This window comes from Haliotis rufescens, unplaced genomic scaffold, assembly GCF_023055435.1.
Source record: "Haliotis rufescens isolate VD_foot unplaced genomic scaffold, xgHalRufe1.0.p SCAF_13, whole genome shotgun sequence".
Lineage (NCBI taxonomy): Eukaryota > Metazoa > Mollusca > Gastropoda > Lepetellida > Haliotidae > Haliotis > Haliotis rufescens.
In genome coordinates, this window is record NW_025963813.1 from 307,261 (window position 1) to 323,721 (window position 16,461).

Genomic DNA, 16,461 nt, shown 5'->3' on the forward strand with positions numbered 1-16,461 from the left:
GTTATAACCACCGGTGGACTTTTAAAGTCAGTTAACTCTCTTGCCTCGGGAAGATGGTCTGAACCATTGATTTTCACACTTTGACACTTAAATCTTTCACGGATAAAATCACACGAAGCATCTCTTTCAAGCCAGTTGCTAGACATTAATGCATGCGGTTAATGACATGAAACACTCAGTTGAAATTGTAGCATCAAGAAGTTCACATGATTTCTTTTGTGTGTGTGTTCTTGGAAGACTGATAGGGATGGGGGTGAGTGCTAACATGACCGACTTCTGTCTAATATGGTGAACATATATATTAGACAGATATATGGGGGTTGACTTTAAAATCACAAAAATAGAAACAATAATACATAAGAGGCAGAAAAGCGTAAACGTATATATCAACCATACCGCACATTAATATTGTGAAATATTTCTTTAATCTAGTTAAATATGAAGAGTCGCCCAGACTATGATAATTTACAGGATATACGCCTTTTCCATTGGACGAGAGGGCGATCACATGACCTCGAACCTGAAGTTCATAAGTGTATGCGCGACACAGTTTGACGTTTATACGTTTTTCACGGGATTGGTTTCTTGAAATGACGTAAACACTGACGGACAACATCCTTATTCCTCAGGAAATGCCTTTTAATTCTGAATCACACGCTGATGTCACCTCGTACTTTTAAGGATCTAAACTTATTCCACGCTACAGTTGTTTGTTTGCTGTCAGTGTAAACATGAAGCCATGCGTACTTAATGAAATTGTGTCTACATCCTCCGAGATACAAAACAGGGATCTGACGTTCATACAGTATAGCCCCACTTTATAAAGGTTCATACTCTAATGAACTTACACAAAACGAAAATAAATTCTTAAACGAAACATTTTGACAAAGCACAAGAAAAAACAAAACAATTTTATATATTAAACTCACCATTTCCACTCCTTGCCTCCCTTCTTCCCAAGGGTGACCGTCATCTCCAGTAACAGCAGACCTAGCGCACACGCAAGGTACCAAAAACGCTGGTCCTTCGTCACCACGTACAACCGCCATATTGAAATGGCGCCGTGACTTGAGAAGAGCAGACGTACAGTGATGGCGCGGAATACGGAGAAACAGCTCATGTCAGCTCCCTCGCTACGTCATCAACATCCTGCAACAAACGTATTGGTCATAAGAATAAAACACAGAAAGGAACCAACATCCGACGAATGAGCGTGGCAGATTCTAGAAATACCAACAGGCACCAAGTAAGAGCCTTGCAAATCCTTGCATGGAGGGCCAGTGCGACATCACGGGAGTATGATGAATGGAAATACTGCCACCTCGTTTTAGTTTGAAGATGTGTAGGAATGATTGTTACTAAATATATCCTGGTTCCTAATTGAGAAAATGAGCACATCTACTCTTGTATTCAACTCGTTACGCAAAGGTTGTTTCCTTGTAAAACGGCATTTTCGTGATGTCCATATTAGAAATACATTACACTCAAGAACTTAGTTTTTATGTAAGTTCAACACTCTGAACAGGATTTGATTATGTTGTAAAGGTGTCGAAACACACAAGATTTATTCATACTGGAATGCTGATTGAGTCCAACATAACAATAGGCTGCTGCTGAACAATTTCATGTGAAATCTTGTAATAAACGTCCGAATGTTGGTGCTTCAGAACAATGTGGTAAATGTTATGTCTACGTTGAAACGCCGTTCAAATTATTATAGATGTCCGGCACAGTGTTACGACATGTTATTTTGGTCGGGTTACCTGGGTTTGATATGTTTAAACGAATATATTATGTTTATGGTCGTTGATGTGTGTGTGTGAGTGGGTTTTTTGCGTTAGTTTGAGCCAAGACTCGCAGATTGTTATGGCCAATCAATTTTCTCTGAAATCGGTCACAGAGCATATTTTGATTCAAACCCTTACAATCTTCTATAACGCCAGTTCTCCTTGCAATCTTCTACCGCGTTGGTCCTTCTGACAATCTCCTACGACGTCAGTACTCCACACAATCCCTTTCAACGTCAGTCCTCCTTACAATCTCATTCAACGTCAGTCCTCCATACAATCTCTTTCAACGTCAGTCATCCATACAATCTCCTTCAACGTCAGTCATCCATACAATCTCCTTCAACGTCAGTACTCCACACAATCTCTTTCAACGTCAGTCCTCCATACAATCTCCTTCAACGTCAGTCCTCCATACAATCTCTTTCAACGTCAGTCATCCATACAATCTCCTTCAACGTCAGTCATCCATACAATCTCCTTCAACGTCAGTCATCCATACAATCTCCTTCAACGTCAGTTATCCATACAATCTCCTTCAACGTCAGTACTCCACACAATCTCTTTCAACGTCAGTCCTCCATACAATCTCCTTCAACGTCAGTCCTCCATACAATCTCCTTCAACGTCAGTCATCCATACAATCTCCTTCAACGTCAGTCATCCATACAATCTCCTTCAACGTCAGTTATCCATACAATCTCTTTCAACGTCAGTTATCCATACAATCCCCTTCAACGTCAGTCATCCATACAATCTCTTTCAACGTCAGTCCTTCATACAATCTCTTTCAACGTCAGTCCCTAATACAATCTCCTTCAACGTCAGTCATCCATACAATCTCTTTCAACGTCAGTCATCCATACAATCTCTTTCAACGTCAGTTATCCATACAATCTCCTTCAACGCCAGTCATCCATATAATCTCTTTCAACGTCAGTCATCCATACAATCTTCTACGACGTCAGTACTCCACACAATCCCTTTCAACGTCAGTCATCCATACAATCTCCTACGACGTCAGTACTCCAAACAATCTCTTTCAACGTCAGTCCTCCTTACAATCTCATTTAACGTCAGTCCTTCATACAATCTCCTTCAACGTCAGTCATCCATACAATCTCCTTCAACGTCAGTCATCCATACAATCTCCTTCAACGTCAGTACTCGACACAATCTCCTTCAACGTCAGTCCTCCTTACAATCTCATTCAACGTCAGTCCTTAATACAATCTCTTTCAACGTCAGTCCTCCTTACAATCTCCTTCAACGTCAGTCCTTCATACAATCTCTTTCAACGTCAGTCCCTAATACAATCTCCTTCAACGTCAGTCATCCATACAATCTCCTTCAACGTCAGTCCTCCATACAGTCTCCTTCAACGTCAGTCCTCCATACAGTCTCCTTCAACGTCAGTCATCCATACAATCTCTTTCAACGTCAGTCATCCATACAATCTCTTTCAACGTCAGTCCTCCATACAATCTCCTTCAACGTCAGTCTTCCATACAATCTCCTTCAACGTCAGTCATCCATACAATCTCCTTCAACGTCAGTCCTTCATACAATCTCCTTCAACGTCAGTCATCCATACAATCTCTTTCAACGTCAGTCATCCATACAATCTCTTTCAACCTCAGTCCTCCATACAATCTCCTTCAACGTCAGTCCTCCATACAGTCTCCTTCAACGTCAGTCCTCCATACAATCTTTTACCTCAGAACTCCTTACAATCTTCAAAAGCCAGCGACCCTTCTTCAACAGTGACGTTGGTATATATGCATACATTCTACTATTACGTCAGTACACGTTACATACTTCTAATACGTCAGTATGTCTTACTATCTACTAAGAAGTCAGTACTCCTGACTACTCACTGACAAGTCAGTACCCATATTATCTACTGAAAGATTTGTTCTGTTTATACTCGTTACTTTCTGCTCTAACGTCAATTCAGATTGTACTGTCGTAAACGAGGAAACGTTGGAGTTAACATTTTTTTACCTCTGTACATGAAGACATGTGGATTCGTTCAAATTGTTTACATCACAATTTTCATGGTGTTAACTAATTTTCCAGAGATCCTTCTGTGAACATGATACCTTCACTTTGTATTATACGCAATTCATTATGAATGCCACACTTAATTTCTTAAAAATGGAACGGTTGAAACCTTCTCACGTGATGGATCTATGAGATGCGCACCTAACAGACAGATCACCATGAGTGCTATTCTCGCACACTATAAGGTTTATTTGGGACATAAACCAACAACTGTTTTCTCTCCAATTCTAATTTCATCTTCTTCAAATCATACGAGCGCATCTGGAAAGATATTTTCTGATTTGGGAAAATATTTACGTTCAGCCCCTTTACTGTTTAAATATTTCTCCGGTAATCACGCCCAGAAAATCAGCTTTGATAACTAAATGCATCGACACACGTAATAATTTGGAATTTAAAAAATAGCCCCTGTCTTCGCAGTCGGAGCAGAGAAATGTTCCTTCGCACGACACACATCAAAAGAAGGGTTTATTATAATCGTAATTCAGTTATCAGTCCCCAGTGCCGACAGTCCTCTCATTCATTCCTGCACGTAACGCGCTTATAATGCCACTGTATGACATGAGTGAAGGTGTTTCTCTTGATAACGTCGATAGTTTCGACCGGACGATGACAACTGCGTGGCCGCAGGGTAGATTACGTTTGTTTATAACAACTCGTACCTTGCATGTCTTCACGGTTGCTGATGAAGAGTGTTGAGTGTTAATAATGTGAAGTACATGAGAACTGGATGTAGTGAAACATATTATTTTATCATTGTAGGTAATCTGAGGTTAGCAGCCTCTCCACAGTACTCGTCATCAGTGCTGATCTGCCCCGTGGTGAGCCCGGACACAGAGAAGGTTCCCAGGACCCTCCAGGGGCCCAGCACACTGGATGTGGCTGATCTGCCCTGTGGTGAGTGGGCACAGAGAAGGTTCCCAGGACCCTCCAGGGGCCCAGCACACTGGATGTGGCTGATCTGCCCCGTGGTGAGTCCGGGCACAGAGAAGGTTCCCAGGACCCTCCAGGAGCCCAGCACACTGGATGTGGCTGATCTGCCCCGTGGTGAGCCCGGACACAGAGAAGGTTCCCAGGACCCTCCAGGAGCCCAGCACACTGGATGTGGCTGATCTGCCCTGTGGTGAGTGGGCACAGAGAAGGTTCCCAGGACCCTCCAGGAGCCCAGCACACTGGATGTGGCTGATCTGCCCTGTGGTGAGCCCGGACACAGAGAAGGTTCCCGGGACCCTCCAGGAGCCCAGCACACTGGATGTGGCTGATCTGCCCCGTGGTGAGTCCGGGCACAGAGAAGGTTCCCAGGACCCTCCAGGAGCCCAGCACACTGGATGTGGCTGACCATGCGCCGTGACCTGGCTGACTGAGCTACAGCAACCCGATAGCCAGGACCACTGCTCATCTTTTCTATCACTTGTTCCAACACCTGGTGTCATCAGTGATTTCCAGTGATACATCCATATGATTTTCACGCTGTTTTGCCGTTTAGGCTCAATCACCGGAAGTTTACACACCACACTAGCATCAAAATATACTAACTTCCTGACGACAATAAAATACACTGCCATATAACATTATTCACTGGATATGACGTTTAATATTTACAGGTCGACGTGATGTATTATGAATATGGCCCACTGCGCCTTTAACCTCATCAGTCGTGGGAGAACAAGTCTTAAACAAGGGCCTTCGATAGACCAAGGAATTCAAGATAACTCCTGGGGATTCAAGAGAAAAGATTCCCTGTATTCGCCTTTTGAAGATAGCTACAGTGTGAGACATGACTGATTGTGCGTCATCATTCCCTCACGGTGTGTTTGTTTGATTGTTGTTTAACGCCGTACGCAGCAATATTCCAGCTGTATGACGGCGGTCTGTAAATAATCTAATTTCATGCTAATTTCTTACTTTAACGCATCAATTACAAGAATGATGTCCGATGCAATTCCCTATTATTGACTTTTACCATATGTTCCCGTGTTTTTTCAGATGAACAATTGACTTGCCTTTGCATGTGTTGTGCCACCGGTGTGGCATACTACGCTCACCTTTTCGCGAACACCTGATACCATCACTATTTAATACTGATTTATAAATGCATGCTCGTGATTTAGCCTGAGTCGTACAATCGCTTTAATTTACACATAGTATATAAGCATCACCTTGTCAATTCAGCATGTCGCCACGTGGCTGACATAATGCCGATGTGACGTTACATGTAACTCACTCACTCACTCATTATCTCCTCGTAACTATTGTAAATATAGACATATACATCTGACCTTAGTAATAAATATGTGTTTATGATTATCATTAACTACAATCACACTCGCGCATACCACAGTTGAATGTATTAGCAAGATTCTTGGTTTCATGAAAACTTACCAAGAAACGCGAAAAGCAAATATATACTTAACAACAAACGTTCCTGTGACATTGAATAAGATTTAATGCAAAGTTATGTTTTTTACCAAATCTGAAACAATTTCGGATTGCAACAGATAAAAGACTCCTGTAAGTGTTCAAATGGTTTAATTTGCCATACTGACTTCAGAAAATTTTCAGAAAATACATGAACATGCCAAAATGGCAATTTACAAATCAATAGCGTGTGTGTCCACCTCTGGTTGCGATGCAAGCAACACATCTTCGACTCATGGATTGGACCAGGCGTCGCACAAAGTCCTGTGGGATATCTGTCCATATCTGCTGGAGCATGTTTCGTAGTTCCTGGGGTGTCTGTGGAACATGTGGTTGACGTCGAAGGCGCCAATCCATCTCATCCCACATGTGCTCGATTGGTGAGAGATCAGGGGAGAGAGCTGGCCAGGGGATGACAATCACGTTGTTTTGTTGAAGAGAATCCTGACCAATTCGAGCAATGTGAGGCCGGTCGTTGTCATGTTGAAAGGTAATACCTGGGCCATGACGACGCAAAAGTGGTAGAACAACAGGGCCGATGATCTCGTCGCGGTAGCGCTGTCCATTGAGATTTCCCTCTACCACTATCAAACGGGTCCTCTGTCTTGCTGTAATCCCACCCCATACCATAACGCTGCCGCCCCCGAACCGATCTTCTTCCATGACACAATGATTGACGTAACGTTCACCTCGACGTCGGTACACTCGAATCAGTCCATCGCTGTGGCTGAGGTGAAAACGAGACTCATCAGTGAATAGAACTTGTCCCCACTGCATGGCCATCCAGCGTAGACGCTGTCTGCACCACTGTAGACGTGCTTGACGGTGGTTTCCTGTCAAAATGGGACGTCTGGAGGGTCTTCTGGCGACAATCCCTGCACATCTGAGGCGACGCCGTATGGTTTGTGAAGATATTCGTCGAAGGCCAAGGATGCTTCTTGCAGTCACTGGTGCTGGCTGGAATCGATTTCGTAGGTGTGTTGTTCGAATCCAGTTGTCTTGTCGAGTAGTGGTTACGCGTGGCCTGCCACTCCGAGGATGGTCTCTGACTTCATTCGTCTGTTGCCAACATTGCCATAAACACAAAATAGAGTTTCTGTGGACGTTAAATCATCGTGAAACATCACGTTGACTCGATCCTGCTTCAAGCATACCAATGGCTCGCGCACGCTCATTTTCGAACAGGCGTGGCATTTTGCAATGTTGAATAATTGCGTACTTTTGTTGTTTTTCTGAGTGGTTGTTGTCAGCACGATGTTAAACAATGCATATGGAATCCCGTTAACGCACATGTTTTTAAAACCCATTCTTGGGTAGTGAAATGCATGGAGCTGCATAAAAGTCAACTTTTGCATGGAATGCATGCTTTTCTATAGCAGTTGCGCTTTTGTGACTTGAGTCCATACCTCAGTAACCTGTACTACAATATTGAAAAACAAACTTTACTTGTTTGAAAAATTCACTTAAATATTGGTGTCACAGGAACTTTTGTTGTTGAGTATAGATGGCATATGAGATTTGTAATGTCCTTTGGATCTACTCAAACACAACAAATGTAAATCGGTCATAACTAAGCTTCCTTTTCGGAGCATTTTGTTTTGTCATACGTCCTTAATAATGTCATAATGTCCTCGCATCTGAATCATCCCATGGACCCCAAATACCGCATGAAGTGTCCATGATCTGCTGATTCCAAACGGACCATTACTCCCCGAAACGTTCGCCACGTGCTCAACACTCTACAACGCCCTGGCCGTAACTTTCCAACCTGACTGCAGAACTATCTGATTCATTATCGCGCACCTGTTCTTTGTTATGGTGTATGTTCAGCAGCCCTTGAAATAGGCACAGTGTAACTGGTGAACACGCTACCTGCACAGCTGTGCCCATTGATAGCATCAGCAGATGGGAGGAGATCATTCTTCAACCACAGGAATGTGAAGGTCATCTGATCAATACAGATCGACGTCACAACCATTCAGTGGTTGATTGTTCCAACTGCACATGCGTCGAACTCTTTCTGGCAAACGATGCATATTAGGCATGTAAGTAAATTCACCATTAGTCAAATGTACGTTTACGTCATGTGGCAATAGTGGCATTATTCAAGAGAAACTTCAATCCGATGAAAGGTTTTTCATGTATGTAGATATTGATGTATCAAGAACGTCATTATACCTAAAAAGTCTATTTTAAATGTATGGCTTTGGGTAACGGCTGACAGTACGCTATGTTACAAATGGGAACATTTGGTACTTTAACACAAATTCTAAATGTTAAGTTTCGATCTTATATTGTCATTACCAAGAAACTTAACATTAACGATAGTAGCGAAGAAAATCAATTGAGTCAAGATCAAACAACCTCTTTTGTATTTAATTAAGCACTAACTTTGGATTATTTTCGGTTTTATTCATTTAGGACGCGATGCGATGCGATGACATGCATCAACCAAGTCAGCAAGTCTGACCACCCGATCCCGTTAGTCGCCTCTTACGACAAGCACAGTCGCCTCTTACAACAAGCGTGGGTTGCTGAAGACCTATTCTACCCCGGATGTTCACGGGTCTCTTTGCAATGGGGTTGATATGAGACATCTGTTTATCTGGTATTTGGTGATGAGTATTTTAATATTTTTACAATAAAACACTAAGTAAATAACAGAAGGTCACGCACAGCGTAAATCTAATTATAGATCAAGATAACTTGGCAAACTCACATTTATTGTCTTAATAAATACTATATACACTATCAGCCAAAAATATTAAGGGAAAATACCATCAAATGTATGTCACAAGTCTCGACAACGACGAAGTCCATATATGCAATATAATTCATAAGTAAAGAAATACATGTTCACAGAATTTCCATGTACACTTTGTATCATTTCCCATGTTAATCTCGAGTTAATCCACCAACAATAAATATTTTTTTTAGGAAACAACATAGTAATTGCCATTGCCGTGTAAGAAACATAAGGAAACAGTTACGTGTTTGAGGTAAACCAATATTTTCTATTTATCTGAGAACCCACGCGATGCAGACAAGTGGTGCTCTCACAGGGTGAAGTACCTTGCCTGAACGTTATGCAAGTTTCAATATTTGTGTTTTGGAGCCGATCCCTTGTTCTGGATTGGTCTGTGTAACCAACAGATACTCCAGTGTCTGGGTCTTGTCCAACTTCAAAAACATGTGAGCTGAACAAGTCAGTTGATGCAGTAGCCAGATGCTAGAACGTTCAATAAGTAAAAACGTGCGCCACACTTTGGAAAGCGGAGATCTCCCCAGCGTTACCCTCAATAAACCCTTGATAACATACAAATATAGACTATATGTGAGTATAATAGCTGCCAAATGAATATGATAAAGCAACATTGTTTTTATCAGGGACTTTAAACAAGAACTGCCTCCATTGAAATGGTCTCAGCAAAATCTTAGCTCTAAGTCTAAGTCTAAGACCGTCGTCATAGGGACACGCGCACGTAATCTCGCACTACTGTAATCATTGGATGCCGAGGTTATTTTTCTGACGCACATTTTCCTTAGATCGGAAAAGAGAAGGTTGTGCGAGAATTGCGCTCACTCGGCACTGGAATATCAAAACTTGAATGATAGGTGGGAGACTGTGGGAACGCTGAGTGGGGTAGAATCTATGCCAGTTATCACCGGTTAGACCAACGATGAAAAAAATGGTAGAACGACGAAATCTATATCTCTCAAAGAGCTCTTCGTCGTTGTACAGATCAAGAGGGTTGAATCGGTCTCGAAATGTCCGATGAATTGCTCTTTTGTCCTTTTTAGCCCCTAGGCGACGCATGAGGCGAACAACCTCCGCCATCTTTCTTGCTACAAATTTTGTCTTAAGTCTACTCAGGGGCAGTCTTAGGACTTGAGATCAAATTTTGTCTTAGGCTTAAGATATTCTCATAGATTGTGCTTCGTGATCCCCGATTTAAGGCAAATTCGGTCTTAAGTCTAAATCTTAAGAGTTAAGACAACATATGGTCTTAAGTTAGTTTCATGATGCCGGGCCCTGGTGTCCTCACTGTGCGCTTGTTGAAGCTTTGATTTGTCGCCTGATGGTTCATTGTCCTGTGAGAGTTATATGAATATGAATACCTCAATGCAAAGCCTGGAACGACAGACGGGTTGACTTAGGATCCAGTAAGGCCACTTTCTTCGTATTTAGTTGATATGAGAACTGTCGGAAATGTGTATTTCTGTGGAGGTTCCTCTATTCGTGTTTCGACCCACGAGGCGTAGATGCTGGGAGGAATCAAGGATACAGATTACTACTGCTGTTACTGTTACTGAGCCATCGCGTTTATATTAATCAACTAAATTACCATCTTAATGTACAAAGTAAACAGCAGGTCCTGTGTCGTCCATCACCGAATGAGTTGTTTTGAAGAAAATGAAAATTTTGGAAAGAACATAGTGGGAAAGTACTTCATTCCAAGGGACAAAAGAAAGTATATACTTGAAAACTTGATTTGACAAATGTTATCAAACCATTGCTAGTCTGAAAACAGTCGCCGAAACATTGAAAACTTAATGCTCCAAACACAACTATGATACCCAGATAAATGAGTGGTCGAAATTAGCTACCATGTTCCATTGGGGCACGAGGACACACACGTGGCAGCTATCAGAGCGTCTTTAGTCGATGATACTGGTGGCATAACCTTCTCTGGAATCCCCACGGCAGATGAATATTTGTATAATAGAGTCATGTGTGTCATGAATACTTTCCCGCAGAACTGCAGAAAGACAGCGGACTGTGCCCATTTTTATCGATCAATACACAAATTTTCATTATTTTCAAGCTTTTCCATGACATGTTGATGCCCAAACAGTAAACAAGCGTTTTATACATTCAAAAAAATGAATGTCCAATACATGTAAAACAAAATTTAAGAAATTTTCTTTTCACTTTTTTTGTTCTATTATATCAAGATATACTATGTTTACATTTAACCATTCATAAATATCAGTGGCACTATGTATATGAAGTTTGATTAAGTTTTGAAGGGGAAATGGTTGGTTTTACCGCAGAATTAAGTAGTTTCAGCTGTAGAACTTTGATTTTTTTACCACAGACTTCGTCGGGAACGGCCGCATAGTCAGTACAGTGGAATCGGTTAACTTTACGTCCTGCCATGGAACAAGGTATTAATTATTTGATTATCTTTGTGTGATATTTCGTCTTAAATCGTGTCGATATTTGCGTAGGTGTATACGAACCATTTGCTGGCCACTATATCTCATTAGCCAATTAGTGTCAGAATAAGTTTCATCTTCGAGGAGAAAAACGTTAACTATGCAAATACCATAACTTGCTAATTAAACCTTAAGCTAGGGAATTATAAACTACAACTGTCTTACTGATGTGAAGGCGGATGCCTACGTTGTAAATATCAGAGTACGTATTTAAATATTACATATTAATTTTGCATCTTGTAGCATGTCAGCTGAATACACAGTGGTAGTCGGATTCCGCTTCATAATCCATCAGTCGTTGAGAGCATTAGGAAACATGCGGTTATTAGTCGGTTTTAACTATCTCGTAATGAGGTAATTACATTGAACATGTTTGTGGTTTCATAAAGTTGTGTTGCCATCGGAAATGTTGTCTACTTCAGTACTATGACCTGAAGTAAGAGTTAACGTGTTCTTTGGGGAGCTGAGGAAAGAATATGGTTTCAAGTTCGACTCGTATGTCTGGAGTCATGTTGTCAGAGGGAAGAGTGTGTTTGGTGTTTGGGATCTGAGTAAGAGTATGCCTGGAGTTTATGGTCTGAGAGAAAAAAAATTCTCTGGTGTTTGAGAGCTGAGGGAAGAGTATGCCTGGAGTTAAGGGTCGGAGGGAAGAGTTTTTCTCTAGTGTTTGAGAGCTGAGAGGAGAGTATGCCTGGAGTTTAGTGTCTGAGAGGAGAGTATGCCTGGAGTTTAGGGCCTGAGAGAAGAGTGCGCCTGGAGTTTAGGGTCTGGGGGAAGAGTCTGGCTGGAGTTTAGGGCCTGAGAGAAGAGTGTGCCTGGAGTTTAGGGTCTGGGGGAAGAGTCTGGCTGGAGTTTAGGGTCTGGGGGGAAGAGTCTGGCTGGAGTTTAGGGTCTGAGGGAAGAGTATGCCTCGAGTTTAGGGTCGGAGGGAAGAGTATGCCTGGAGTTTAGGGTCGGAGAGAAGAGTGTGCCTGGAGTTTAGGGTCTGGGGGAAGAGTATGCCTGGAGTTTAGGGTCTGAGAGAAGAGTGTGCCTGGAGTTTAGGGTCTGGGGGAAGAGTATGCCTGGAGTTTAGGGTCTGAGAGAAGAGTGTGCCTGGAGTTTAGGGTCTGAGAGAAGAGTATGCCTCGAGTTTAGGGTCGGAGGGAAGAGTATGCCTGGAGTTTAGGGTCTGAGAGAAGAGTGTGCCTGGAGTTTAGGGTCTGGGGGAAGAGTATGCCTGGAGTTTAGGGTCTGAGAGGAGAGTATGCCTGGAGTTTACGGTCTGGGGGAAGAGTCTGGCTGGAGTTTAGGGTCTGAGGGAAGAGTATGCCTGGAGTTTAGGGTCTGAGGGAAGAGTGTGCCTGGAGTTTAGGGTCTGAGAGAAGAATGTGCCTGGAGTTTAGGGTCTGAGGGAATACTTTTTCTCTGTTGTGTGAGAGCTGAAAGGAGAGTATGCCTGGAGTTTAGGGTCGGAGGGAAGAGTGGGCGTATGAAAGTAAAACAGCCTACCACGTAGTTTTGGAAAATGAATATCAGAATATTTAGCTACAGTAAGTGGTCTGAAACTAGACCCAGTATACCCTGCAGTGTAGCAGCTTAAGCCAGACACGCCAGTGACATTCCATTTCCGATAATAGATATCAATGAACTTCTTATTCCCTAATCATGTAAATCCCCCTGCCATATCATACGCCCGGATCATCTTATCGAGTGCTGACTGGTCCCTCCCATGCACCACTGCTCGCTATATATTCTAGTCTGATCTCTGTACAAACTACACGGTGCCCTCACAGGCATAAATACTAGCAGTTCTCGGGTGGCACAGGAGAATTCTGACGTCTCTCCTTCAACAAATACGATATGTTTCAGATAAAAGTGTCAAATTTATGGACCCGAGTTCTGCCAGACAAGATTTTTGAAATATTGAGTTACAGAAAAAGACTGAACACTACAGACCCCCGTGCAGAAGCTTCGTTTATTGTTCCCTTAGAAGCAGTGTTTATTCCAGTGTCATTAAATCACAAGAAAAATAATATGAAGTAAAAGGTCCACATCACTTATGATTCTCCAACATCGCTCATTCAAGCCTCCACACATGGTATCAAGTTCCCTTAAGATAGGGCCTACACTTAACGGTATTGCAAAAATTCGTGAATTCATAATAAAGTAAAAACAAATTCTGAAAAACGTGCAACATACCAGATTGTGGCATATTTGCTTTTTGTTGAAAGGTTTTAGAGGTTCCTGATGTCATGGGCTCTTCGTGAAAATAGATTCTTGTATTTAAGATAAAGAGAGCTGTTCACAGAAAATGTGCTAAATGTGAGTCGCTGTTTGCTCCAAGTGTTGCTCCTTGTCAAAAAGGTTTAAATGTTTGTTACTTTAGTCAATCAGTGTGAACTGGGTACTTAGCAACACGTTGGGGCGCATTTCCGGGAGGCAGATAGCAACGACAGTCAGTTACGTGATGATGTATCATTTAAAACATTAAATAAAACTCTTCAAAAAGACATTCGTACTCTTAAATTGTTGAATCATACCATTCATTGCTGGATTTAATTTACATAGTTGTGTCATGGCGCATTATGTGTTTAACGTTCCGCCCAGAGAGCGGAATTTCGGGGGTCGATCCCCGGCCGCGTCATACCAAAGAAGTTTAAAGATGGTACTTGTTGCTACCCTGCCTGGCGCTTGGTATTAAGAGGCTAAAACAAGGTCAGGTCGGCTCGGAGTCAGTATACTGTGTCGGAGTGGGGTATTCGTGTTAAAACTGCGGCATGGTATCTCAGTGGACTAGCACTGTAAATCGGCATCAGTCCCGACTAATGCAAGCAGCCACACACACAGCCACACACACACACACACACACACACACACACGCGCGCGCGTACACATACATGTATGCACAATAATGGAACGTTCGACATTCCATCCATTAAACATTTGCTACATTATGACGTAATTAATCAATAGAAAATAAACAATCATGAGAAATTGATAGAATCATATAATAGAACAGCCCAAGCTTTCTCCCGCTTTAATTAAACCATCCCTGTTATCTATTTACTGCAACATGAAGCATTACAATTTTATTCCCTGTATCTTAAATAGCTGCCGGATTTCTATTTAGGAATAAGGCTCATTATGTTAACTAGCCACATATCTGGAGGCTTGCTTTAGCGTCGAGCATGCACTCTTGAAAGTCTCGGGTTATTGCGCGTAAGGCGGAAATTTCAACTGGAACTTGTCCAACATGGAGTGTAAAACACGCGAAGGTCAAACTGACACTGTCTGGCACCATAAACTGGAACTAATCTCCGGACGGTGCCACTACGGCCTCGTAACAAGAGATTGATCACCTAGACATGTGGGTCGATAGTGTAGAAGAGACTAAGCCTCTAACCAGTTACCCAATAAGAAGGTACAACGGTTCATGTAGACGAGAGTTCATTGATACTGGAAAAGAGAGTTATTCTCCATGTCATTCATAACATTATGAGAACGGATCTTACCGCACACTAATTATATTGCAGATGTCTTGTGCATGCATGCCTTGGTCCTAATCGGTAGGAACACCTCAGATAGGCATTTAAAGCAGACGACCGATAACAGTTAGTTAGTTATTCCCCCTATCTATTTCATTCGGAAAATATCGTAAATATCCAGAGAATGGCGTCTTACATAATTAATTCGAGATACTACATTGCGGTTGGTATGTTGCAAATGTATACCAACAGTTCGCCAATTCGAGTGGGGAACATTAGAAATGGAACTAACACACTAGCAGGTACATTGAAGATAATCAGATTCCGACATTTATTTGTAAATTAAGATACATAGCATATGCAATCTGAATGTGGGATGTCGGTTTTTATGGAATGGGTCAAAATTTCAGTTTTGAGATTAGATTAATTATTCGGCTGATTAACTTGATCCGTGTGCGCTCGTAACACATGGAATAGGTCAGCGTTGTTATCTGATCAATATAACCTTTCAATCAACTTCAGAATTCGATGGCTTAGGAATTAAGCTTTAATGATTAGGAACTTTACAGCTTCTGAAAGCCTCATTCCATTCATCTTCAAATTTAGCGGAATGGTGGGGTTTGATCCAGTCAGAAAAGAAAAGAATTACTTCTACAAAGGATCAAAACGGTTGGAAGCAATTGGTGAACGTATTCACACGTCACGCAGAAAACCCGGGTTCGATTCCCATAAGACCATTATCAGTGCCCCCAGCTGTGATACGGCCGCAATACTGATGAAAGCGGCGTAAAACCTTTCACTCACTCCACAAGGGTTTTCGTCACAGTTATCTTAATAGGATGTATGATGGCATAAATAGCTGCTAGGACATACTTATATGGTTTCGTAGAACCACGCCCCAGAAAATTCCTCATCCTTCAAACCCCGTCCCTCACAGTCTTCGTTCCACACATTCCAGTGAAGCCATAAATCAAGACCACAGGTTTAAAAATAAAGGCATGTGGCATGTCGACAGCATATGCCACCTAGAAACTGCTATGTACTGTTAACACCCAGAAACAATATGGCACAGACACAAGAGCAATAAATACCGTGCAGAGTAATACAAAACGACGCCAGAATGATATATGAGTAGCCTGGTCAATAAAATGAGGCAAACGATGCAAGGGAGGTTGGCACGCAACCCTACATCATCAGATGATCGGGGTAAAATGGGTAAAATAATGAACACGGGTAATTTAAACACGTTTAAGAATATATGAAAACGTCAATTCTAATCCATCAAAGTTGGCGTGATGTACGTAATTGTGAAGTTTATTTCGACCGAGAACAAGAATATGATTTGAGCATCCCGCTCACTATTGGAGGAGTGATGGAGTGGTGTCGAGGATCTGATGACATACTTGGGTCGTTTTGTTTAAATCGCCCTACTTCAACGAACACTCGAGTAAGTTACGTTAGCAAAGTTGCCTCGTGTAAGACGCACTTCACGAGGCACATGACTA

General features: G+C 42.1%; 1 protein-coding gene across 2 annotated transcripts in view; it reads right to left on the reverse strand.

Moving 5' to 3' along the window:
• Positions 1 to 16,461, reverse strand: part of LOC124148661 (transmembrane protein 26-like) — a 55,478-nt gene that overhangs the window by 15,763 nt on the left and 23,254 nt on the right. For both annotated transcript variants that reach the window (XM_046519893.2, XM_046519892.2), the window contains exon 2: positions 930 to 1,149. In XM_046519893.2, coding sequence (XP_046375849.1) covers positions 930 to 1,120 — 191 coding nt within the window. In that variant the 5' untranslated portion in view covers positions 1,121 to 1,149. The remainder of the gene's footprint in view (positions 1 to 929; positions 1,150 to 16,461) is intronic.